The sequence below is a fragment of the Drosophila teissieri genome, chromosome X (genome assembly GCF_016746235.2).
Source record: "Drosophila teissieri strain GT53w chromosome X, Prin_Dtei_1.1, whole genome shotgun sequence".
In the NCBI taxonomy this organism is placed as follows: domain Eukaryota; kingdom Metazoa; phylum Arthropoda; class Insecta; order Diptera; family Drosophilidae; genus Drosophila; species Drosophila teissieri.
This window is the reverse complement of record NC_053034.1, coordinates 14,108,378-14,134,111: the sequence shown is the minus strand read 5'-3', so window position 1 is coordinate 14,134,111 and position 25,734 is coordinate 14,108,378. Positions and strand designations below refer to the sequence as shown.

General features: G+C 44.2%; 4 protein-coding genes across 6 annotated transcripts; 2 read left to right on the top strand and 2 right to left on the bottom strand.

Moving 5' to 3' along the window:
• Nucleotides 1-69: 69 nt before the first annotated feature.
• LOC122624530 (protein CutA homolog) lies at nt 70-788 on the top strand. Its single transcript, XM_043804137.1, has one exon. The coding sequence runs from the start codon at nt 165-167 to the stop codon at nt 738-740; it is 576 nt and encodes a 191-aa protein (XP_043660072.1). The 5' UTR covers nt 70-164; the 3' UTR covers nt 741-788.
• Nucleotides 789-1,068: 280 nt separating this feature from the next.
• Nucleotides 1,069-23,994, top strand: LOC122622941 (pre-mRNA-splicing factor ATP-dependent RNA helicase PRP16). Its single transcript, XM_043801750.1, has 4 exons — nt 1,069-3,011; nt 3,072-3,265; nt 22,173-23,227; nt 23,293-23,994. Exons 1-4 carry the CDS (start codon nt 1,187-1,189, stop codon nt 23,888-23,890), a joined length of 3,672 nt encoding a protein of 1,223 aa, XP_043657685.1. The 5' UTR covers nt 1,069-1,186; the 3' UTR covers nt 23,891-23,994.
• LOC122622943 lies at nt 3,663-11,030 on the bottom strand. 3 transcript variants are annotated; one of them, XR_006326366.1, is made up of 4 exons: nt 10,021-11,030; nt 6,277-6,455; nt 4,990-6,138; nt 3,663-4,932 (listed from the first exon to the last, which is right to left on the bottom strand). XR_006326366.1 is itself a non-coding variant. In XM_043801753.1 (4 exons), the coding sequence occupies exons 1-4, from the start codon at nt 10,661-10,663 to the stop codon at nt 5,206-5,208; spliced, it is 963 nt and encodes a 320-aa protein (XP_043657688.1). In that variant the 5' UTR covers nt 10,664-11,030; the 3' UTR covers nt 3,663-5,205. The 3 variants fall into 3 exon arrangements, 2 of the variants coding, with proteins under 2 accessions (XP_043657688.1, XP_043657687.1); XM_043801753.1 differs by having other exon boundaries at nt 3,663-5,241; nt 6,034-6,138; XM_043801752.1 differs by having other exon boundaries at nt 6,034-6,138.
• On the bottom strand, nt 23,916-25,150 carry LOC122622942 (tenascin). Its single transcript, XM_043801751.1, has 2 exons — nt 24,611-25,150; nt 23,916-24,538 (listed from the first exon to the last, which is right to left on the bottom strand). The coding sequence occupies exons 1-2, from the start codon at nt 25,083-25,085 to the stop codon at nt 23,976-23,978; spliced, it is 1,038 nt and encodes a 345-aa protein (XP_043657686.1). The 5' UTR covers nt 25,086-25,150; the 3' UTR covers nt 23,916-23,975.
• Between the last annotated feature and the right edge of the window lie 584 nt (nt 25,151-25,734).

Sequence of the window (25,734 nt, the reverse complement as noted above, 5' to 3'; positions counted from 1 at the left end):
TAATGTTAAACGTCGCATTCGAATCTGTCCCATTTGGCCGGAAAGTAGCCAGAGCGCGCATCTCAAGCGACAGGCAGTCTGGCAACGTCGCCATCTGTAGCAAATCGTTGTTGTGTCGAGTCTTTATTCATTGTTTTGTTTTCCGCCGTGCAAAGTGCATCTGAATGCAATATCGGATCTGTGCAAGGTTCTTGCCCTTTCGCTGGTCGCTGGTGCGCAACCTGTTGATCGCTGCCAGCGTCACCACCGCCATCGCAGTCCCGCCGGCATTTGCCACAGCGAGCAGTTGCTTCTCTTCCAGTGCCGCCAGCTCCAATTCCACTTCTAGTGCCTGCTCCAAGATGGGCGACCAACCGGCGGCGGCAGAGGGATCCTCGGCAGCCGGGCAGTTCGCCTACCAGGCGGGCAGCAGTTCGGTGGCATTTGTGACCACTCCGGATCGGGAGTGCGCCAAGAAGCTGGCCCGCAGCATCATCGAGCGTAAATTGGCCGCCTGCGTGAACATTGTGCCCCAAATAGATTCCATCTACATGTGGGAGGGCAAGATCACCGAGGACTCCGAGTACCTGATGATGATCAAGACGCTCACCAGCCGCATCGACGACCTGACCAAGTTCGTCCGCGAGAATCATCCTTACAGCGTCGCCGAGGTCATCTCGCTGCCCATCCAAAATGGCAATCCGCCGTATCTCGATTGGATCGCACAGACGGTGCCTAAAAAGGTCAAGAGCCAAGACTAAAATATATTTATAATCCATTTAATTGAAATTAAACGGTTATCTAAAGCAGCAAAATGTGTTTATTTTTCAAAAAATAACAAGGGCGCCATTTTTCAGCGTTGCCACTCTTTGGTAGACGTTAGTTAGTTGAAAGTGGCAAGCAAAACATGCTCACATACATATTTAAACCATAATAGGCTATCATGAAAATGCTAGTCGCTTGGCAAAATGTTGTTTTATTTTATGATTACAAATGTTATTTACAAGCCATCGAAAAAGCTTCAATTTTGCCACAATGCAGCCAGAGTGGCATCCCTGCCGTCCAGCAATTTCAGCGGAACGGCAACTCCGCCCATCAGCTGTGCCCAAGAACGCCAACGCGAATGAATCGTTTTTGCGGCAACGAGGAGGTTTCGCGAAAAAGCCAAGGAGCAGCACACTAACCAGCACTTGGCCAGCAGAGCAGGATGTCCGACGACGACGAGTCCGGTGTCCACCGGCTGGAGGGCACCGCCGGCCAGGAGACGCGCGGCGGCCTGGTCATCCGGAAGCCCAAGGATGCCGGCGAAAAGCAGAGCGCCGGCGGAGGAGGTGGATTCAAGGCGCCGCAGGGATCGCTGCTGGGCCTGGACAAGCTGGCGGCCAAGCGGCGTGCCGAGAAGGAGCGATCGGAGCGATTGATTTCATTCCAGGACAGCGAATTCGATGACACTGGCGGTGGGAGCTCCACGCCGCAAGCCAACGCCTCCGCCGTCTCGAGTGAGTTCGCCTTCAAGAAACCGGACATCAAGAGCTTCGAGAAGCTGCGCGGCCAGCTGCGGGAGCACAAGGACGAGACGCCCTCGCACACCGGCGGCGTTTCCGAGAAGGCACGCGAACGTCTGCGCGAGCACATCCAGCGGGACAGAAAACGCGGCCCAGTCAGCACCACAGCGGAGGGCAGGGACAGAGATCGCGACTGGGATCGCGATCGACGCAGGGAGCGAGACAGAGAGCGGGATCGTGACCGCGACAGGCGCCACCACAGAGACAGGGGAAGGGAGCACGATCGGCACCGCAGCCGGGATCGGGATCGCGGACGTGATCGCTCCATGTCCGAGCGCAGTGTCCACACGCCGCGTGAGCCGGGAACGCCAGGCGGCAGTGGCGGCGGTGTGTCCAATAGCTCGTGGGACGACGAGGACGGCGAGTTTAGCCAGCGCAAGTCCGATTGGGACATGCCCACGCCCAGACGCCACGGCAGCCAGTCGCGTGAGTGGTCAGTGAGGAGCGGTGGCAGCCGGCGACATCACGGACGCCAAGATGACAGTGCCCGGCCAACGCCAGCGCATTGCTACAATCAGTGGGCCCACGATCGCAAGCGAAGCGGCGCGACGCCCTGGGGCGAGGATCCGGAGTCGCTGGACCTGTGGGAGGAGGAGCAGCGTCGCCTCGACCGCGAGTGGTACAACATTGACGAGGGCTACGACGATGAGAACAATCCGTTTGGCGGCGCCAACTCCGAGTACTTCCGCAAGCGCGAGGAGCAGCTGGAGCAGAAGCGAACAAAGAGAATCAGCGCTCAGCAGCGCCAGAATAACCGGGACAACGAGCTGTGGGAGCGCAACCGCATGCTCACCTCGGGCGTGGTCACATCGATCAGCGTTAACGACGACTTTGATGAGGAGGCGCTGGAGCGAGTGCATCTCCTGGTGCATCACATAATACCGCCGTTCCTCGACGGCCGCATCGTGTTCACCAAGCAGCCGGAGCCGGTGGTGCCCGTCAAGGATCCCACCTCGGATATGGCGCTGCTGGCGCGGAAGGGCAGCGCCCTGGTGCGCAACTATCGGGAGCAAAAGGAGCGACGCAAGGCGCAGAAGAAGCACTGGGAGCTGAGCGGCACCAAGCTGGGCAACATCATGGGTGTGCAGCGGCCGCAGGACGACGAAGATGCGCGCTTCGACAAGGACAAGGACACGGCCGACTATCGCAAGGACCAGAAGTTCGCCGATCACATGCGCGACCAGGAGACGGGCGGCAAGAGCGACTTCTCGCGCAAAAAGACCATCTCGGAGCAGCGCCGCTTCCTGCCCGTGTTCGCCTCGCGCCAAGAGCTGCTCAACGTCATTCGTGAGAACTCGGTGATCATCATCGTGGGCGAAACGGGCAGCGGCAAGACCACGCAGCTCACCCAGTACCTCCACGAGGATGGCTACAGCAAGCGAGGCATGATCGGTTGCACGCAGCCGCGTCGAGTGGCCGCCATGTCGGTGGCCAAGCGTGTCTCCGACGAGATGGACACCCAGCTGGGTAGGCTGACATTGGAAACCATACTGACCAAACCTAATTCCTATCTCTCTCTGTTTCCAGGCGAGGACGTGGGCTATGCCATTCGTTTCGAGGACTGCACGTCGGAGCGCACGGTCATCAAGTACATGACGGATGGTATCCTGCTCCGCGAGAGCCTGCGGGATCCGGAACTGGACAGCTACGCCGCCATCATCATGGACGAGGCCCACGAGCGTTCCCTGTCCACGGACGTGCTCTTCGGACTGCTGCGAGAGGTAAGTTTCCGGCTGCTGGCCACCAAGTGCTCCATACTTTCGAATAGCTTTCCTTGGGGTCAATTAGCTCGATTCTTAGCCTCACTAGACATTCGCTTATCTTAACTTAATATGCAAGTTGATACTTTTATCTATTCGATAATGAATCGTTATTAATGTCAAGGTGTGAAGTGAAGTGCCATTTAATGGTTTCAAAACGATCAATTGAATAGCCCATTAAGTATTATTAAAAGAATACTATAGTTGAAAGTATGCTTTGTATTTACCTTGCTTTCACCCGTTTCCTTAATAAGAAAATATTCGATATTCGTTTTATTTTGTTGTATCCGTTGGTAAACATTTAATAATAATATCAATATAAAGCATTTTACAAACGTTTCATATTCAAATTTCCTCACATTGTCGAAATGTATATACGAACTACCATAAATACTTTATAAATTGCTTAGAAAAGACAAAACTTAAACAGAATAAGTAATAATGTATATATATGTATATATAGCTTACAAACTAGCGATGATTTTCTTCTGTTTTTTTTTTTTCTTTCTTTTTATTTTTTTGTTATTTGTTACTTTGTAAATCTTTTGTGTGTGCTTGCATCCTCTTTGATTTTGATTATTACGTATATGTAGAGTCCGTGGAGCGTCCATTTCAGTTCCTTATGTACAAAAATATTTATGCGGCCAATGCAGAGGCCATTTTTGCTTACAAATTCTGTGTGGTTTCTGTTTCGGTTCTGAGTCTTCGTCGTCGTCGTCTTCGTCTTCTAAGTTGCTGTTTTGGGTCTTTCTACGGTCATGTGGACACGCTAAATACATAACGAAACATTTCGAATGTTTTTGATTGTTTTACAATGCTAGATTGGTAAATTATTAAGCTGGCTACGCGGAGCGATCCGTCGCTCGATATATGTATATATATATACTTTTAATGGGTATTACTTAATTACGCTTAAATAACAAAGAAAACAAAAAAGGTTGCCTTGCATAAGATGCGTTGCCATTTTCACAATGTATATAAATATATAATCACATGGAAAACAAAAAGTTAGGACGAAAAAAAAAACAAACAAATATTTAATAAGTCTTTTCGAATTTCACAGTATATGTGTGTGTGTGTGTCTCTCTCTCTCGTTCTGTGCCATCATGTAGACAATGGTTGTTTTAGCAAATACAAAAGTATTCTCTATAAATTGTAAGTTGCAGCTTCAGTTGCAACAGCATATTCATATTTGTGGGCGGGGGTGTGACGTTTGTATTGTATATTGTGACGCATGATTCGCTGGCTTTGCTCTAAATTGCCATTATTATTTAGTAATATAGTTACTATTATTATTATTATTATAATACTGCCGAAAAGCGCTCGCCCTGTGTTGTGAATTTTCCTTGCTATCTTTGCACTTTAATACGCGTATTTGCATTTTGGTTTTTTTCCACCGCCCTTGGCGCTCTTAAGCCATAAATTATCTTATCATCCGAATTTAACATTAATACTTGTACGCCTTCTCACTTGTACGACTTCAATGTTTTGTGCTTGCGGATTTTGAAATGGAAACTCAAGGAGAAGGGGTCCTACTTGGAGTGGGAATGGCATTTCTGCCGATTATTGAGCACCAACAGCATGCCCGCATTCATGCCCACGCTGCCCCATTTCACGCACTCCGACATCTGTAATGCAATATAGATTCGATTGTAAGACACGGGGTACAAACAGAAAATACGTACGTCTCTGGCTGGTCTCTGCGATGAGGTGGCAGGAATATATTGATATACATATATAAATGCCGCAAGAATAGGAGGTTTCAGTTGGTTAGGTGCCCCAATTGGCAGCCATGGCCCACTTCCCCGATCTTCGCCACATTTTGCCAATCTCGCATTTCACTCGCCAGATAATCCAGTACAATTTACCCAGACATTGCGTCCGCCAACATGCAGGCGAACTCAACGTTCTTGGGCCCTTGAAGCCGGAAAATCTAACTGAAATTGGTTGAGAGGGAGAAAATCAAGAAGAGCATCCTGACGAAATGGTAAATCGAACAAGCAGGCTCACGACTTTTGGTGGCACACATATTACACACATCATCAACATTAAATGGGGCAGTTTGCAGTCTTAACAAAAAATATACATGTCTAGTATCTAGAAACTTGCATCTAGAATCAATCTAGTAATGCTAATGCCTTTAGTTCGGTAGAAAGATGATCGATCGAGTTTCACGCAAAATGTGGGTAAAGTGGTTGGATGCATTCTTCGGCTTCTATTGGTTTAGTTGGGGAAAATTCTCAGGGTTTTCTTTTGGCGAATTTGTATGAGCAAAGCAAGCATGAATCGGTAGTTGGATGATAATGGTTGTGCATATATAGATTCGGGGCCCTAGAAAAGTTAATGGTTCTTTTTTTCCGGTTCCCTCAGTTCGTTTTTTAGTTCACGTTGCGTACTTGGTTTTGAGTATGATGATTTGGTCGGTGTGTGTGGGGTTTTTCATGTTTTTACATTGCTTTTTTGGGGGATTTTTTGTTCCGGGTTTTTTTTTCTTGCTGTTTTGCTGCTGCAACTACAACAATCAATGCACAGTTTGGATGGCGGGGGGGGGGAGTTGGGATGGTGCAGTAGCAGTAGCAGGAGCAGGAAAAGGATGGGTTTCTGTGTCGGCGCTTCAATCGCTCCTATTTCTCATTCTTCTCTATTTTTTCCTGGACCAGCCGGCTGACTCCTCGGCTGACTTATCAATTGATCAGGTGCAGCAGCACGTGATTGGCACTCGTCGTTACCTGTCGCTTCCGCAGATCCTGCTGACGACTTCCGTAGCGGCACCAGTAAACGAAATGCTTATTGTTGTTCCACAAACTCTGCTTGGCTTTGCGCGCCACCGACACCTGCAAGTAAATGGCATTGGTTAAGTCACTTTACAACTCACTTGAGATGCATAACAATATAGATACTTTGGCATATATGCATATATTGCCAATTTGAAAGCATATTTCAGGGAGCTCTTCGCACACCCATAAACTCACCTGATTGCGAATGTCCTTCTCGTTGTGCGGCACCTTCTCCTTGTCGGCAAAGTTATTGATGCGCAGCTCCCAGCCGTGACTCCAGATATCCGCCAGTTGCATCTTGATGAGCTTGTATGTGCCATTCTCACGTATTTTCACAGAAAATATCTCAATGGTCTCCGGCTTGGGTTTATTGTCTGCAATCGATTTGGAAATCGGGGGAAATACAATTAGACGTGTGCATGCATGCTATTCCATTAACATCAATTCAGGCAATTTACCAAAAACAGGTGCACAGCATATAAATGCATTCCCATATACACATATATGTGCGCACACATTTGTGTATGCCGGAATGCAAAACAAATCAGTTAATAATAATATTCAATTGGTTTCGATACTCAATCGGCGATCGAAAGATCTTGCACAGAACATTTACCTGCTGATAAAAAGTAAACACACCTCTATAAGTAAGCGATATAATAGATCCCATTTTAAAGTGAATCTTTTTGGACTTCTTCCCTCTTGAAAGTCGGGAAAAGAGTGGGAACTCCTCCTCTTGGACAACCAGGTGACATAATAGCCATGATCACTGGCAACCAGGATGATCATGGGTCTCTGGCTGCCGCTCGAATTGCTGATTGCACAATTCGTTATAGCGTTTGTGAATTAAGTGCCATGCAATAATTAGCACTCCTTTGGATTTTACACTCGGCCGCCTCTGCTTCTTCCTGCTCTAATGGTATTTTTCGACTTTATCATAATACACATATTGTTGACGTTCGTTTGCTGCCATGTTCAACCAATTTGCAGGCCTTTTAAATTGTTTAGAGCACTTTGTGGGTGGCTGACTGGATGACTCGATGACCGAATGAGTTGTTTGCTTTGTGGCCCGCTTGTGGCAGTAATTTGGAAAGCGAACTCTATAATTCCCATTATCTTACTAATTACATTCCATTAGGAACGTACGTTTGCCTTCTTTTTTGCGAACGTTCATATGTAAATGCATTTTCAGTGTGCTAGCCTCAATGAAAATCCAATTAGTGCATAATTAAAACTAAGTGCATATTTTAATATGCAAATTACTGAAACCAAACAGAGTTGGCCATTTACTTTCACGAGCTTCATTAGTTTTGACCCGGCAAAAAAGATGATTAAATGAATCGCGGGTATATTGGGCCGAATTTCATTTCGATAATTTTTCGATCATTTCGATAGGTTTCATATCAAGTAAACACAAATTTCCTGAGTCACCTGTGTCTTTCTGAAGAGCCGCTCAATTTATTTAGTGTGTTTACTGTCTATTTGCTTATCTGTAACGCTTTCTAATGCAAGATAATCAATCAAACTTGATACTGCCCGTCAGATTTCAGAATAGAAAATAAGGTGGCGAGTTGTTGTTGTTCGTGTCATGGGTTCGTTCCATTGTAAATATCGTTGATAAGCACGCATGCGCAAGGCCCGATTTTCACTTCTTTGGCTATTCGAACAAATATACTACCTACATATTTACATATATGTATATATATATGTATATATATATGTATATATATATATGTATATATATATATATGCATAAGTACATATAGTAATCGGGTAATTTGCCTTTGGACAACGATTGGTGGCTGCCCCAAGTGGCAGGGAGAGCGATTAGCGGCAGAATGTGCAGCGTTTTATTGATTGTGCTGCGCTGAGCCCTTTGGCCGGCCTGAAAAACAGCTTTCATTATCGCGAATATTTACATATTCACATACATATGTACTGTGTACTTGCACTTCCTACATGCATACGTATAAATAACGGTTAAGGTAATGGGTCTGAAGCACGGTCACGCATTATCTTCAAGGTGAATCAAAAGTGGGCCCCTTGGCAACTTGCTTTCGCGATATTCGGATTCCCAAAAGGCCCATTGGGGCGAAATCAATCAAATGTGCTAATCCATCATTATCTTTTTCAAGCATAAATGTTATTTTGTGCGTTATTGAAAAATTAATCATATTCGGTGTTTATAACTTATATTTCTTAAATGGTTTAATTTTCAATAAATTAAAATAATTATTATTTCTATATTTAAATAAGTAATAATTAAAGTACTTCGTAAAATCAGAAAATTTAAAGTCATAATATTCATATCTTTAGGAGCAGCACTATTTTTGCGGCCATTGCTGTGTTGCATATGCAAAGTGTGGTGTGTTTTTAGACCGGCACACGAGATGCAACAGTCGTGTGGGCGTGGTGAGTATGTGGTGCTCTGCAGCCGAAACTCACCATGTGCCACCCAACTCTCACGCACACACATGCACTCACACACAGTGAAGACCCGGCTGCGCAACCATTATCTTTCACATCTTTTTAAGTTTTCTCTTCCTCTTAAGTTTTTCCATTCTCTTGCTGGATTAACCACTAATCATTGCTAGCTCGTTGTTACTGTAGCGTACTATTGGTACAGTGAACTGTGGTAAACGCACGTGCACAAGTCTACGCTTTTCAACTCTTTAGGGTTCGGTTTGTTTATTATCTACTTATTCCCCTCTTCCCGTGTCCATTTTTCACCTCTTATGTTTTCAGCTTCGTTTTAGGGGTTTTTTGGGCTTGAAAGTTTGGAATGTTCTAGCAGCTGGCGGCGCAGCATTGTGAATGGCCGCTGCCGCAGTTGACTTCGACTGCGCTGCCAGCGTCGCGTTTGATAAGCTCTATGGTGTTCTTGTTGTTGTTCGCGCTGGATTCTCTTTGCGATTAGATAAAAGCACGGTACTTTGGCTTGAGTGCGTGTGTGTGTGTGTGTGTACGCTGTAGAGAGTGCGCATGTGTGTACTGTTTGTTTATTGAATGACATTCTACAATTCAGACATTCTCGACCAAAAAAAAAAACCATAGATTACTAGTTTTAATGGCTCTCTGACGTCCGAAGTTTCGTGATTAATCATCAGCCCGAAAAGCTGAGCAGGTAATTCTGCACTTTAATTGCAGCCGTCTGAGGAAGAGGAAGCCACAGTGGAGCCTCGACTGTAGCGGAAAATCGCGTAATAATAAAAATTAAAATTAAGCTTTTAGGGGATCAACATTGTGTTCTACAACTTAACACATTAATGAGATATAACACAAAGAGTTATTTAAATGGTCTGCAACACTGCTGCATATAAAAGTGCATGTGATCAAGAACCACGGATTTGTTGCACGTAATAATGAAATATGAATAAAGTGTTGGGGATCCTACAATTATTTAGATTACAGATAAGCTTTTACGACGCCGATTTCGCCAAGAGACGTAAGAGCGAGCGGGTCCACCCCCTTTTCTCTTATCTCAATTATAAAACCCTTTAAACTTGCCCTTACCTCAACCCAAAACTATTTGGAAATTCCCCTAATCAGTCTGCAACTTAAAAAATAGAGAAGCTACTAAATCACTTTGCGTTGTGCACTGAAAAAAACTATGATGATCTTAATTGGAATCTGATAAAAATGTTCAAGTGCAAAACCTGGGAATTTAATTTAAATACAAATACTAATTTAATATTATTCACTTATCAAAATGATATGAGATGAGTAGACATTCAATTGCCACATTTTGGACGCTTTATTTTTAGTACCTATCAAAAAGATATGAACCTATCTATTTATATCCATACTATTTCTCAGTGTAATAACTCAGGAAACAAATATATAAATATAGATTTTGTTCGCATTCTCGTAACGTTTGCACTTGAAAAGAAGCGACATTGCACACACATTTTCTCCGAGTGTCTATCACGATGCACTTACCTTTGGCCACCTTGCAGAGCACGATTCCATACCAGGAGGCGACTGGCGTCTCGTTCTCGTCCTGCGTCTCCAGGAAACTGCTCCCGTTGCGCGGTATGACCAGCTTTGGGATTTGACTGTGGCTGTTGCTGTGGTTGTGAATGTGGCTGTGTGGCGGCGATGGGTGGTTGGTCAGTGGGCAGTCGAGCTCCTCGAGAGCATCCACGTCGAGGTCGTTGTCACCGGTGGCGGCTGCTGCGGCCGCTGCTGCTGCATTTGCTGCTGCCGCCTCGGCTGCGGCGCTGCTGCGGATCTCGACCACAAATCCGCACTCGACGACGGCGCAAAAGATGCGCTGCTCCTCGGGCTTGAACCACTTGGATTCGCGCAGCTTTTGCACCGCCACACTGCTGCCGAATGTGACGCCCACGGTGGCGCCACCAACCCCGTTCTTTTGCGCGCTGGGCGGCAGTAGGCGGTGGGCGGTGCCGGTTGTGGGATTCTGATGCTGCTGCAGTGGCGGTGGCCAATTGGAGGTGGGCGAGCTGGGCGCCGATTGGGAGTAGCCGCCGTTGCCGCCGGCAGGTGGAGCCACCGGCTGGTTGTTGTGACCCTGCAGTGGCCACCATTTCAGCGAGCTGACAAAGCTGTTCGAACGGTTCATTTTGGTGGGCGCTGTTGGGCCTGGGGCGCCCAACTTTCACTCGAAAAAAAATAAATGAAATTCGAAATGCACTTTTCCGCGCGTTTTCCGGAATAACTTTTATCTCGCTGTCTGCGTTGGATTTTATTTAAATTTCTTGTGTTTCGTGCTCCTTTCAATGTGCTCTGTTTATTTACGCTTCGATTCGCTGCTGCTGGCGGCTTCTTTCGGTTTCTTATGTTTTCTGTTTCAGTTTCTTTTTCAGTTTGCCACACTGCACACGAAGTTCGAGTTGTTTCGGTTTCGGTTTGGGTTTTGGGTTTCTGTTTCTGGCTTTTCGTGTTTTTCGCTACTGCTCTTCAGGTATTCCGCCTTATCCGCTCGTCGGTTTGCTTTTTACAAATACAAATGTTTTCGGGCACGTCGCTTTATATCCCGCTGCCCGAGCTCTGCCCAAGCTCTGCCGTCTTTGCTCTCATCTCTGTCCATCGGCGCTCTTCGCTCTGCTCACGCACTGTTAACCGAGCATTAACAGTGCGAGAGAGCGCCAGCTCACAATGTTGCATTTCTCTACAGTACATTGGGCGAAATGCAGCAGTACATGCAATGACGTTACGATTTAAATAGAAAAATCAACTTTGGCTTTTCATAGCACTAAAGATGGTTTGAAAATAAAATGTATTAAGCGTATGCGAAAGTACAGGCACAATTACGTGGATTCCAACCAGTTTGCCGCTCGAGCGCTAAAGACCAGCAATATGCTAATTTATTAATCATAAAGTAAATTATTTGTCTACTAGCCACAATGTCCATAACTATTATATTACTATTACTTTTTAGTGTGCAAACTAATAACCCGAGAATATTTAGAAAACCTGTTGTTTTCTTTATGATATTTACATATAGTCGCAAAAGTTGAAACTACAACTTTTTTTTCTTGCGCGCAAAACTGCAATCCTAGTCCACTGTTCATATAACAGTCCATTGAAATGGCACAAAACATGAAATTCGTGTTTACATGAGCACATTAGTGTCTTCATTTTTCAGAAATTGTAAATAAACCAAGAAGAGATCAAGTTGACACTACTCAAATGGTAAAGTTGCCCAAATAGCTTCAATCATGTTTTCCGCATTAAACTGTAAATTGCAGTTTAGAAAAATGCAAACCACAACTACTAAGATAGTTATTGAATTCGGACACCCAGTGGGTCTAAAGATAAATAAACGGAGAGCTACATTATTTATAATCGAAGCCGGTTTATTTCAGAGAGCAATCTCAATCTCGTTGCGGTTCTCTCTCTCTCCGCCCGCCGAACTGTGAACTGTGGTGAGTATGGCATTCCGCTATGCTGTTTCGCCATTCTCTTCCCCCGCACACCACGCGCCAAATAAAATAATAATTATCTATTCTGCGGCTATTAAACCATCATTTCGATCCTTGTGGGGCTCGTGCGACGATATCCTTGTGCAACTGGAACCGACATTATGGCCCCCAATTATGAGCCTCACTAGTTGGGCTTTCGTTTGCTCCAATTCTAGGCAATACGTCACAGGCCAGGTGAATTGATTGATGCGAATGGAGGTTTATTGCTTAATGGTTTGTTTTCGATTCTGTGCGATCCCAAGTGAGACATGTGATCGAGCACGGGCAACACTCGATAGTGGGGATATATAGGCTTGAACTGAAAATGTGAAAAAAAAATCACTAAATGAAATATATAATTTTCTTCCTGCTTCCGCAATTTGTCTCCTCCCAAATACTAGAATAAATCCAAAGACATTCGGAAAACTTGGTGGCCAATTCGTATGTGCAATAAATTGATTGCCTTTCGGAAACTGCAGAGGTAGCTGAATAAATAATGCGACCTACGTAAATGATTGATACAGAAATTGCAAGTTTCGGTGGAGCAGCTAAAAATAAAATAGCTCGCTTTGAAAATGGGAGCACGAATGATATTTGTATTTATAGCAGCGCTAGAATATTTCGCTTGTGCAAATATTTGCTAGTGACGTACTGATACTGCCTGGGTCGTATTGAATTGCCTCAATTTAAAATTGGGCTTCTATTCGATGAAAATGAGTATTTCAATTATACTGGTTGAATTTTCAATGGAACAGCCAATGAGAAATGCACCTTTACGATTGCAATTGGAGAAATGTATATGATTTCTCAATCAACTCGAGCAAGACACCTACACACATACATACGTACTTATATATGTAATTAGCATTAAGTTTCTGCTGTAATTAAACACGGAAAGAGTCAACAAATCACGCACTTCACTTAACGAGCTTTTGCCCATTTAAATTCCCCTTCTTTTTGTATCTAATTTGCACATTCGAACAATGAAGTGCATCGCCGCAGCCTAATCATATCATCAGATGGCCAAAGACCTTGTCTTCATGCCAACTAACTTGGCCCTTAAGCAATTCGACTACTTGTGGAGTAAGGGGTACATCGTATTCGCTACAACACAATATTCAATACCGAATTACTCTATACAGGGTTGCATTTTCGGAGCCACGCCTCAAGAAATATTTTTTAAAAATAATTGAAATGGATAAAAACTTTGTAACATTGACAGCTTTTACAGTTTTGGTTTGTAGACCAACATAAATCCTTAGTTTCTCCCGGTGTACTACAACCGTTTTTAATACTACAAAACACTTCATCCAATGGATCGATAGAGGACGGGGAAAATTGTGTGTGGGGGGAGGGGGGGAAAGACCCGGGTTAGACACGACGAGGTGGAAACTTTTCGTAGTGACGTAGTCCTCAAGTTTGATTTCTCGAGAGTGCGTGTGTGTTTTATTGTTTGTTTGTTCCCTCCTCCCCCGCCCCTTTTTTTGTCAGTGGCCTTTTCTCTCGGCAGTGCGTGTGTGTGCGTTGTCACGTACAACCGAATCGGTTCCACTCGACTTTGGGAGCTCCGAAGGGGGGGTGGTAACCGGGGGGGCACTCTAATTTGACCCATTGCCGGTGCTGCCAAAAGCTTTAAACTGGGCCAAAACCGCCAGCTGAGGCAACAGAATCGGAAAATGCTGCGGGTCAGCACTTTTTCGTATCTTTCGTATGGGGCAAACAGCTTACTTAGCCATCTCATTTGTATGTTGCATGGTAAATATGGCAAATAGTTGTTAATTACATACATTAAAGGCATTTATAAGGCATTATAATCGAATTATTAAAATGTTTTCTGTCCAAGGATGTCTTGTCTACCTTTATTATTCGTTCCAAACAAACTGTTCAAGATTTGGTGATAGTGGGTCAATTTTGTGGCTGCTAAAAATAGGAAAGAAAACTTTTCTACGTTTATCTTCGAAATGTTTGCCAAAGAACTTATCATTGGTGGTTGTTTATTAGAGATTGCAGATCATTAAAGTGGATGTTAAAGCTTATATACTTTATGAGCTTAAAACTTGCACATACACAACTACATTGAAATACACAAAATACAAATCTGCTTTATAATAATTCATTCATTTTATTCCAATTCTATAACCAATTTCAACTTCGTTTTCTTTGGTCGAAGAGCATTGTGAGTTCGGCTTTGGGAAAAAGTTTATTTATTTTTCGTGTCTCGTTTTCGTTTCAAGTTTTTCATCTACTCTTTTTACAGTCGGTGTCTCGCTGCCGTCAGCTAAATATAGAATTTGCAACTCGCTGTTTTTGTTGTTGCCCGTCCGCTGCTGTTGTTGTTCTTGTTGTTGTTGATTTTTCTCCATATCTATTTATAGTTTTAACCTTGGCAGTCGGCGGAAAACGTCGTGGAGAATCGCCAAGTGGAGAGTAGAGAAGAGTGGCTTGGGGAGGGGAGGGGAATGGTGGGGGCAACACATTGTTATTGTCTATTGACGGGACGTTTTGAGCGTCTAATTAGCGAAGCCGGTCCAGGAACCCCCCTTGCCCCACTAACGCAGCATAAATACAGCTGCGGGCACAATAATAGAACTAGATGGAAAAAAAATCAAACTCACAAAAGATAAAAACATTTTATTTATTATCCTTATAGTCATTATTTTAAAAAACATTTTAAAGACTTTTTTTTGGACAAAACCGACCGCCATTAATGAGTTTATTGTAACTAACTTAAATGCAGAAGAACTATATTTTTAAAGTATTTATAATTTCGAATAAACCCCCTTAAAGTGTTGGTTATTTGTTGAGTGCTACCATTTTGACCGCTGCTGTACTCCTCCCCATTCAACCACCTGCAGTTTCTCTAATTGCAGTGCAATTTGCTTTTATTTATGAACATATGTACCTTGCAGACCTGTTCTCTTACTCTTGTTGCGCAATCAAATTAAAAGCGCATTTGTGTGTAGGTCAGTGCCTCACAAAAGATGCTATTTTTGCAAAAAAAAAAAAAGTCTATTTAAGGGAAGTAATTTACACAAAAAGAAAAGAAAGAAATAATTAAGAATAATATTTTATATTTAATCTTTATATTTATATACTAATTTCAAGGGAGATTTAAAAGGAATGCACTTAAATCATGAAAATTAGGCCTTTTTCTGTTCCGCGCCACGAAAAACAACTACATACATACATATGTACATATGCATTTTAAAGGGTATTAATGCGACGTCACGTTTTCCTGTGTGTCATGTGCATATTTTCCCCGTCGCCTCGAATGTATTTTAAGAATTTTGTGTGGTTGTCTGGTTTTGAGTTTTCGAGTACTTATTTTGAGTATTATGTACTTATTCAAAATACCTTTTGATAAGATAACACTCACTCAAGACTCACTTGCAAGACTGAATCAGCGTTTTGTGTGGAACAATGAAAGGAGCAAAGAAGTCTATATATTTTGGAAAGAGCATTCTAGTGTCTGCTATCAGAATTCCTCTCAGGCATTTTTCATTTTCGCCCTGGCAAGTGGTCGCAAGATGAGAGAACAAGAAATAGCCACCTGAGCTGCCCGAACCACCTGTATTTGTTTACCTTTTGTGGGTGCAAATGCACGGGTCTTCCGATTCACGTTGCATAAGTAATTTACAAAAAAAAAAAAATAATAAATAAAATTGAAATGAATGAATATCGAATAAATAATACTGTCAACTGGGCTCAGTTGAGACTTTGGGAGCCCAGTGACAAATGGAATCCACGTACGTGCGCCGATCTATCCATCTAAATAGGAATCCACTCGCTTATTCAGCCAAACTCACATACTAGCTACATACTATTCACCTATCTAAATGCACACACACATATGTATATAGGGTACGAGTATGAATATGTATCTATCTATTTATTCATTTATTTGCATGTGGAGTATCTGTGGCAACGAAACCCGTTTCGTTTGGGGACTTAAAGGCTTCGTTTTGCGCATTTTACCGGCAAATGCCTTCGCAATCTGGTAATATCCAGACTTTGAGCTCCAGCCAGCCCTCCTCAGACATCCGTTTGACTCTTTCATATTTGCTACCCCCTATTTGCTACCCTCTTCCATTGCCACACTAGTTGGCTTTCTTTTGTTTCCAATACCCTGCCCTACGCGAACTAAGTTCGCACTGCTATTGATACATAATATAGATACATTCAAAATATGGATATTTCAGATATGGATATTTGGAATTATGATATAATAAGTACCAATACCTATAGATTATTATAATGGTAAATACGCAATATATTAAAAAGTGCTGCATTTTTAAGTTATCTGTTCTAAATTTGAATGGTTAGGAATAGCGAAATGGGTTGACATTTGTGTAAGGTGTAGTTTTGTGGTGGGTGGGACGTTTTCCACGGGTGATTGGATGATTTACTGGCGTTTTCAGAGGGCGACCATCCAAAGTTCAAGCCTGCAACTTTCTGATAAAGCCAGCTGAAAGTGGAAAGCAGCCCGGAGTGGGAAAAATGACCTGGAGGTGACAATAGACCATAGAAGCGCCGGAGGACGAGGTGGACGAGGCGGTGCGGGCGAACACTTTCAATTGAGTGTTGTTTGGTGTCCAGTTGTTCTGGTTGTTTGCGACACGACACGAACAACGAACATCGAACATCGAGCCACATGGGCACCCACAATGCCCCCAGGTCAAGGCTTTAAAGCTTAATTGTTATACAAGAGTAACTGAATTTCGGTTAAACAATAGTTTGTAAATTAAAATTGGATATTGGGGGAAAATAAATCCTTTTATGCCATAAATGCATTAATATAGGCATGTGGATATGCGTAAACATACAAACGCTTTTGTTATAAGCGATATTTAATTTGTTTAAGTGGCTAATATTGAAGCAATATACATTTTTATGGCATTTTTATACGCAAGTGTATATAAACAATAATTGTTCTTTGAGTTCTAATCAAAAGAAATGTTTTTCATAAATAACGTTAATATACAATGAGTCTATGGCATTTTGCATAATTTCGACTTTAATTAGATTTTTGGATTTGGAACTTCAAAGTTAAAGCTCCCCCTCCTCCTCCCCGCCCGCTCCGCTAATCATAATTTGTCTGCTTTTTTTCTCGTTTTCTGATGGCTATTTTCAGACATTTTATAGTCATGCAAACGAGACACGAGCACAAAAACAAAATAAAAGAAAAAGAAACAATACAATACAGACAGATATGATGAAAATATGCTAAAAACAAAAAAAAAGTGTCTGCCAATGTGTGTTTATTTGTTGTTTTCGGTTATTTTAACAGTCGCCGGTTAAACTGATCAGCTTCCTGCTGAAGTGCATGAGGTGGCGGAGGGGTGAGGGGGTATCATATGGCGGAAGGACCTGCCAAACAGCTGTTCAAGTCTCAGTGCAATGGCAAATAAACCAGCGACTACACTGACACAAATTTAAACCTATAAGAGATGCATTTTTATAACCGAGCCACTTTATCTTTCTCAATCGGTTGTAAACGCATTTTCATACATTTTGGATAAGTCTGAAAAAAAGGAGTTATAAGCTTAGTAGTCAATGTCTAATTTGGCGCAGTGTAGAGCCTGAGTTTGTTTCGCCGGTTTGCTATGGCTTTTGCTCTCTTCTTCTCTCGAAGACTCTCTCTCCCTGGTTATCTGCCAGTTTCTCTCTCCTCTCCCGCTGTTACTGGTTACAGTGTATTCACCTTCGCCATCTGCAAATTGAAGAAAAGTTTGTTGATTTCCTTTTTTAATTTCTGCTGTACTTTTCAGTTTCGCCCACAACAACCAACAACTTGTTTGCGGCACTCGGTGCCAAAAACAAAGAATGCAAATTCGGTTCGTGACTGTTTTGATATGTATTTATGCAGTGAAATGTGTTGACTGTGTTCGCGATTCAAATGGATCGTCGTCTGTCTGGCAGCTTTTGAGCATTTGTCTTTATTCGTTTTGCGTTTGTTTTTGCGTTTCTTTATTCGGATTTTTGCTTGTTTTGTTTACATCGTGCGCTTCGCTTCGGCTTATTTGTTTTGCTCGTAGTTTTTTGCCAAAAAGCCATAAATTGCTCTCTACTACGCCACACACACACGTGCGAATTGCCGCCACACCTCCAAAAGCCAGATGCAAAAACAAAAACATCTTGAAAACTCACCACACTGCAATAATCGGTTCTCTCTCTTTCTCTCCCGCTGGTTTCGCTCTCTTCCTTCTTTCACTCCCACTTTTCCCAGCTTTTTATTTGTGTTGTTTTTGCTCCGCTTAAAATCTGTCATTTCACATTGCACTTTAGCCGACTTTTCTAATTTCGATTTTTACAACTCGAACCGATTGCAGTTTATTCATTGTAGGGCTTCAAGGTGAGCGAAACCATAGAAGTTGAAAATATCGCTTCATATTCTTTATTATTTCCGCACTTAAATATATGCTTTTCCCGTAATTTAATAATATTGTAAATATTTTTTATGAAATGATAAAAATAACAACTGCCTGGACATATGTACATACATATGTACATATGTATATGTATGTACATATATGGACTTTGTACAACCATCCATCCACGTTTTTGAAGTCTCGCCGGGATCAGTGGAACCGCGGTTCATCAGACTCGCATAACTCACGCGCCACCCACCAACTCCCACCGCCCACCGCCCATACACCCATGCCACCCATCCCACCCAATGTTCAAATTCGCAACCTCGAGCAAAACGCTTTGCCTCAATGCAAACGCTCGGTAAATTGCATTTGCGGCATTTTTAATTACCAACATACAAACGGTCGTACATTCGCAATTTATATGATATTTTTGTTTGTATTTTTGTTGTATTTTTGGTGTTTTTTTGTTGTATTTTCATTTGTCTGATATTGCCACGCATAGAGATATATATACACGATTCCATTGGCGCCAGGAAAACGTTTGCCCGAATCTCGAATCTCGACAAGGTTGATGCGTCTGTTTTTGGGGGCTAGTGCCGGGTCCACTTCTCTGATGCTCATCTCCCCTCCATGGAGGCTAAAAAGCAATCAATAGTATATTATAGTAAAAATCAATCAAAATCTTGGAACCTATGATAAAATATTATTTTGTGGGCAAACCAAAGGAAACCTTTTTCTTTGAAGAAACTTTTTATACCCATTCATACAAATTTTTAAGATTCTTTGAGAAGGGTTTTCATTGCATTTACCACTAACTTTCGCTAGTAAATTCAAGCAATTTCCTATAAACTTAGATATGTTGTTGTTTATGCTCACATGCTTGTTTACGATCGGTTGTTTTTGTAGATGCAATTGCATTCTTGTCATCGCGAAACTTTTTTGGCAAGGTGCCTATAATAAATGCAATTATTTCATTTAAATTCGTGGCATTTTTGATTGGCAAAAGTGCCTGCAATTTCCTACCCAATATCTCACACATGTGATAATATATATAGTATATGTACATATATATGTTTTCAATCCCCATATTGATGTGTTCTTTCCGTTGCTTTTGTTTTTATTGTTGGGGCTCTGTTTTCATGTTGATTAAATGGCAATCGGGAATATTTAAGGGCATTATCTGCTCGAATTATAATTCGTTTCCTGTTTCTATAATAAGATCATATGCAAGTGACCCTATAGAGCCCTATATATAGTGCATATAGCATAAACATAGATATGATATTGCAAATCGGCTTGTTGTGCACCTTTTTCTATTCCAACAAAGGCAATGCACTCGATTAGTTGAATGGAAAGCCAAGAAACCGAACTTGAGTGGCTCTTATCGGGATCTAAAATTGTCCAACCCACACCAACGCCTATAGGTGGCGCTCTAGCTGATATTATTTTATGACTTCGATCGAATTAGTCTCAGTATCAGTTGGCCTACGAGCACAATAGCGAATAACTCGTGCAGATATAGAATAAAGCTCGTGATCTAAGTCAGTAAGATTAGTCACGACTGATGCGATTCCAAACTTCCAAATGATATAGGGCTTCGGAACCGGGAAAGCGATCCGTAAGTTCGTCATCTACCATAAATCTCGAAAGAAGCGGAAAGTTTCAGCGGTCTAACGTTGATTTGTATTATATTATTATTTGCACTCCTATCAGCTGGCCTAAATCGCATATTCACGCAAAAGAACTAATGTGCAATCTTTAGTCAGAGTCTAACTTCTACTTTTACAAAGTTTTATATATGTATGTACATATTTAAACCTGATTAGCGGGTGGGTTCGTAAAACACATGACCACAGAGACGCTAGTTTTATCAGCGACCTTGAGATTGTGATTGGGAAGTGAGATAAAAGCTGTTAAACTGTTAATCGGCGTCGTGTCGTCCGGAAAATAGGACTTTCAGATAGTGAAACGAGCAAAAATAGAACTGCAGTTAAATGGCATCGTAAACTCTTTAATTGCTCTGTACTTAAAGAGTATGGTCTCGAGATTTGAATCTTTAATAAACTAGTATGAAAGGTACAGATGCAGTTGAGTTTATCGTGTTTTATTCATTTAAATGCTGTCTCCGATATATTCAAAGTAATGAGTTATATTTAGTGTTTCCATTTGATTTTATTTCCTTGAAGCGATTTCAACTTAGTGGGCATCCACTGTACCCATGGGGATTTACGATTCCTTCAATGTGGTATTGCGCTTTCGCTTATTTTATTGTGATTTATATCCATGCAATATCTATTGAGGAATTTCGCTTATATTGCCAAATCAGCGATAAGCGCCCATGCATATATGCATTCTACGATATCGGTTGTCGCACCGACTATCGTAATTACCGTTAACGCCCACCTGACGTCATCAGCGGAGATAACGGCTCCGTTATCTCCTCTCCGCATCTCTCTTCCTTACGTATGTGTGTTCGCCTGTCTACCATATTTCAGTCAGCATCATACATACATACATACATATATCGCCCACATGCGTACCACTTCCGATGTGCGTTCCACATGCAGGATAGATAAGCTGCATAATAAACCGCATTGCGAGTGGGTTGCAAATTGTGGACCTGTGGGTGGTGGTTGGGTGGCGCGCTGGTGAATTGGGGTTGCTGGGATTGTATGCGAAAGTTCTTCTAATGCGCAGTTTGCTTGGCATCAGCTTAAAATTGGATTTGGATTTGGATTGTAATCGGCATTGGAAAATGAATGAGGTCATAATGTGGTTGGGATTCTGTGTGGGCTTTGTTTGGATGCTACTTGTTCGGCATTTTATGCTCAATATTTTCCTTTGTCATTTTTGGGTGATCTAATTTATCTCAACCCTTAAAGCCAATTTTTCTATGATAGGCGTAAAATATTCTTAGTTTAGTATCCTTCAACAATGTGAGACTTTCAATTAATCAAGTGATTAATGGGAAAACATCGCTGTAATAGACTGACAATCCGCTAAATGTGCTTCATAAAATCCCCTGAGCTCGGAATCCAAACTTTTTATCTTCGATTTGTCGCCGGGTTTCTCGAAAATGCCTACGTGTGTGTTGGCACGTCCGCCTCAAACTCACCTCTGGAAACCCCCCCTGTCTGTTAAGCCCGTCAAGCGTATCAACCCTCCACCAACAGACACGAAAATTCACCACGTGCCGAGTGAAATCCGAAGCTTATGGAGCCGAACCGCCATCTCGTTGGCTCTCTCTTGCACTCGCGTTTCCTTTTGGCGTGGTGAGTACGCTTAGTTGTACTATACTCACCTCCAGTCAGGACACATTCGAGCGAAATTGCGAGAACAAGCCGCAGAATCTCGAGGATTTCGCACCCAGTACTTGTAAATTCAAGGGGGATATTGTATTCATATAATACTAATTAACCATACAAAAAAATTAATTTTATATAAAACTATATTTTATTTACGTTTTAATAGGGTTTTAATATCATTAGTTGTACTATATATTGTTGGTCAGATTTATTTTATAGAATGACATTACTCAGAGGGTATATCTTAGTCGAAAGGATTTAGTTTTATGGGGCGCCTAGTCGGAGAAACGCCTTGACCCACTGCAGGGTCAACGACTGCAGCGCAAAGCTGGACGGGATGTGGGTCACATTTGTGACCGTTAGCCGTGTTATGTGACCCCCACTGCACCGGCACAGAAATCCCATGGGCAGTTAGTTATATTTGACTTAGGATAGGAATGGCATACGGAAAGGGCGCAATGTACTAACCATCTGTAACGCTATCCTTTCAGATTGTGGCCCGGCGACATGACCTCAAGCTGATCGTGACCTCCGCCACGATGGACTCGAGCAAGTTTGCCACCTTCTTCGGCAACGTGCCCACGTTCACCATTCCGGGACGCACCTTTCCCGTGGACGTGATGTTCAGCAAGAACACCTGCGAGGATTACGTGGAATCGGCGGTGAAGCAGGCGCTGCAGGTTCACCTCACGCCCAACGAGGGCGACATGCTCATCTTTATGCCCGGCCAGGAGGACATTGAGGTGACGTGCGAGGTGCTCGAGGAGCGGCTGGCGGAGATCGATAATGCGCCGGCACTAAGCATCCTGCCCATCTACTCGCAACTGCCGTCCGATTTGCAGGCCAAGATCTTTCAGAAATCCGGCGATGGAGTACGCAAGTGTGTGGTGGCCACGAACATAGCGGAAACATCGCTCACCGTCGACGGCATCATCTACGTGATCGATTCCGGCTACTGCAAACTGAAGGTCTACAATCCGCGCATCGGCATGGACGCCCTGCAGATCTATCCCATCTCGCAGGCCAATGCCAATCAGCGAAGCGGCCGTGCCGGACGCACAGGACCCGGTCAGGCGTACCGCCTGTACACACAGCGCCAGTACAAGGACGAGCTATTGGCCCTCACCGTTCCCGAGATTCAGCGCACCAATCTGGCCAACACAGTGCTGCTGCTCAAGTCACTGGGCGTTGTCGATCTGCTGCAGTTCCACTTCATGGATCCACCGCCCCAGGATAACATTCTGAACTCGCTGTACCAGCTGTGGATCCTGGGTGCATTGGATCACACTGGTGCGCTCACCACACTGGGTCGCCAGATGGCCGAGTTCCCGCTGGATCCGCCCCAGTGCCAGATGCTCATCGTGGCCTGTCGCATGGGCTGCAGTGCCGAGGTGCTGATCATCGTTTCCATGTTGTCCGTACCCTCGATCTTCTACCGCCCAAAGGGCCGCGAGGAGGAGGCGGATGGCGTGCGCGAGAAGTTCCAAAGGCCCGAGTCCGATCACCTGACCTACCTCAATGTTTATCAGCAGTGGCGCCAGAACAAGTAAGTCCTAGAATTGCAGCAAATCGCCGCCAGAAATTTACAATCTCTTTGCTTCCCACCCACAGTTACAGTTCGTCGTGGTGCAACGATCACTTCATCCACATCAAGGCGATGCGGAAGGTGCGCGAGGTGCGGCAACAGCTGAAGGACATCATGACGCAGCAGAACCTGAGCGTGGTGAGCTGCGGCATCGACTGGGACATTGTGAGGAAGTGCATCTGCTCGGCGTACTTCTACCAGGCGGCCCGGCTCAAGGGCATCGGAGAGTATGTGAATCTGCGAACGGGCATGCCCTGCCACCTGCATCCCACCTCTGCGCTGTATGGCTTGGGCACCACGCCCGACTATGTCGTCTATCATGAGCTGATCATGACCGCCAAGGAATATATGCAGTGCGCCACCGCTGTCGATGGTTACTGGCTGGCGGAGTTGGGTCCCATGTTCTTCTCGGTGAAGGAGTCCGGTCGCAGCGGGCGCGAGAAGAAGAAACAGGCGGCCGAGCACCTCAAGGAGATGGAGGAGCAGATGTTAAAGGCGCAGCACGAGATGGAGGAGCGCAAGCAGCAGGCAGCCGAGCGGGAGGAGCAGCTGGCCGCCAAGCAGGAGATCGCCACACCGGGCAATGCCACGCCCCGACGCACGCCGGCCAGGATTGGCCTCTGAGCAGATACGGATACGGATACGGATATCTGTGTGAAGCGTGTGTTCAATCTATTCATTTAAGTTTAACAAGTTTTTTTGCTACATCCTAATAAAGAATCATTGTAAACTGGAAACAAAGAAATGCCACAAAGACTCCTAGTTGATAACGCGTGGCGGCGTTCCCCACAAAAACGCACTTGTTGTCCTCTAGTCGATGGGTCTCACTGCAGGAGCACTCGCCCCATTTGCACACCATGGGATGACCAGTGGATGCTGTGGCATTCTCCTGCTCCATGGACTGCATCCGGCACTCGCGATCATGCCGACAGAGTGCCCCGTACGGCACGATGGGTTCGCAAGTGATCTGCTCCAATTTGTTGGCCTCATCGAGGTCGTCGTCCACATCCTTGGCCACTTTGTTGGCTACCCTTTTGGGGTAGTGGGTCGCACGGCAGATGCACAGGCGGTCCAGGCACCGACCATCGGCTCCCAGGTTCACCTTGCACGGCGAACTGTGCTCGCACGTCTCGCCGTAAGCGGAGCCCTTGATGCACTTGGTCATGTTGTGGTTGGGCACAAAGTTCTTGGAGCAGCCGCACCGCTTCGTCTTGGTTAGGCAAATCGAGGCTCCACAGCTGCCACAGTCCTTGTCCTCCAGACAGCTTGATTCTGTGGTAGCACCGAGATGGAAATAAATGTAAATTGGTGTGGTTACCATGCCATGTCTACCAGTGTACTCACGCAAAGCAGCCAGACAACGCCCATCGTGGAGCTCGAAATTGTTGAGGCAGAGGCACTGGTTGCCAATGCAGGAGCTAAACCGATCCGCCAGCCCGCACTGCCGCTGGAACTCACAGCTGCCGCCCAACTGGACCACCTGCGGCAGGCAGCGCCTGCGGTCCTCACTGGGCACATAACCCTCGGAGCAGTGGCACTGCTCCCAACGCGTGTGGCACACGGCATTCGGCATGGGACATGGACAGGTGCCCCCAATGATGTTGGTCAGCTTGAGCCTCTCCTCCAGCGGCGCACAGGGCACCTGTTCCCCAGAGCCACGTGCTGTGCAGATGCAGGCCATGTTCACACAGCGACCCCGCTCGAATTGGGCGCACTGTGCGTCCGTGCTGCAGGACAACTCCAGCAGATCCTCCGCCCGAATAGCCGCTGGAAATCCGGCCAGCACCAGCAGTAGGATCCACCTGTGCATCGCTGGCATGTTTCTCACTTAACTTGGGCTGCTGCACTCCGGTCGACTGGAGAAAACCAGAACCGTTACCTGTGGACTGCCAAAAAGCTCATTTTAAAACTGTCCATTGATTAGTGCTGCTAATTCGTCCATTTTTTGTAACTTTACATTAAGTATCAATTTGGTGTTTGTTACTTGACCAACTGCTAAATAAGATTTGTTGTTCTTACATAGATTGAACTAAGTTATTTAACTAGTTACTCAACGAGTAACGGGTATAATCATATTTATTCAATAGATTTTCCTTTTTTACTAAAAACCATTTTAAATTCCGATAAAAACCAAATCCATTTACCGCCAAAAGCTTAGTGAAAACATATTGTTGGTAGCCAGCTCCCAGTCCGGCAAGGCTTCGCATCGGCGATGTTCTGGCAACGCTAGAAAAACTAGGGATGTCGTGATATTAAAAAAATATCGTATCGAAGATGAAAATAATTAAATGTTTTCGTATGCAGTGGTCTGACACTTTATCTAAGAGAGAGCGCCCTTCTCGGCGATTCTCAAGGTGTGTACTTAAGGTGCGGAAATTTGATAAAATTATGAAATGTTTTTCTACATCTTAAAATAGTGTGTTATATGTGTATAAGTCGTGTGATACTTTATCTAAGAGTTAGCGCCC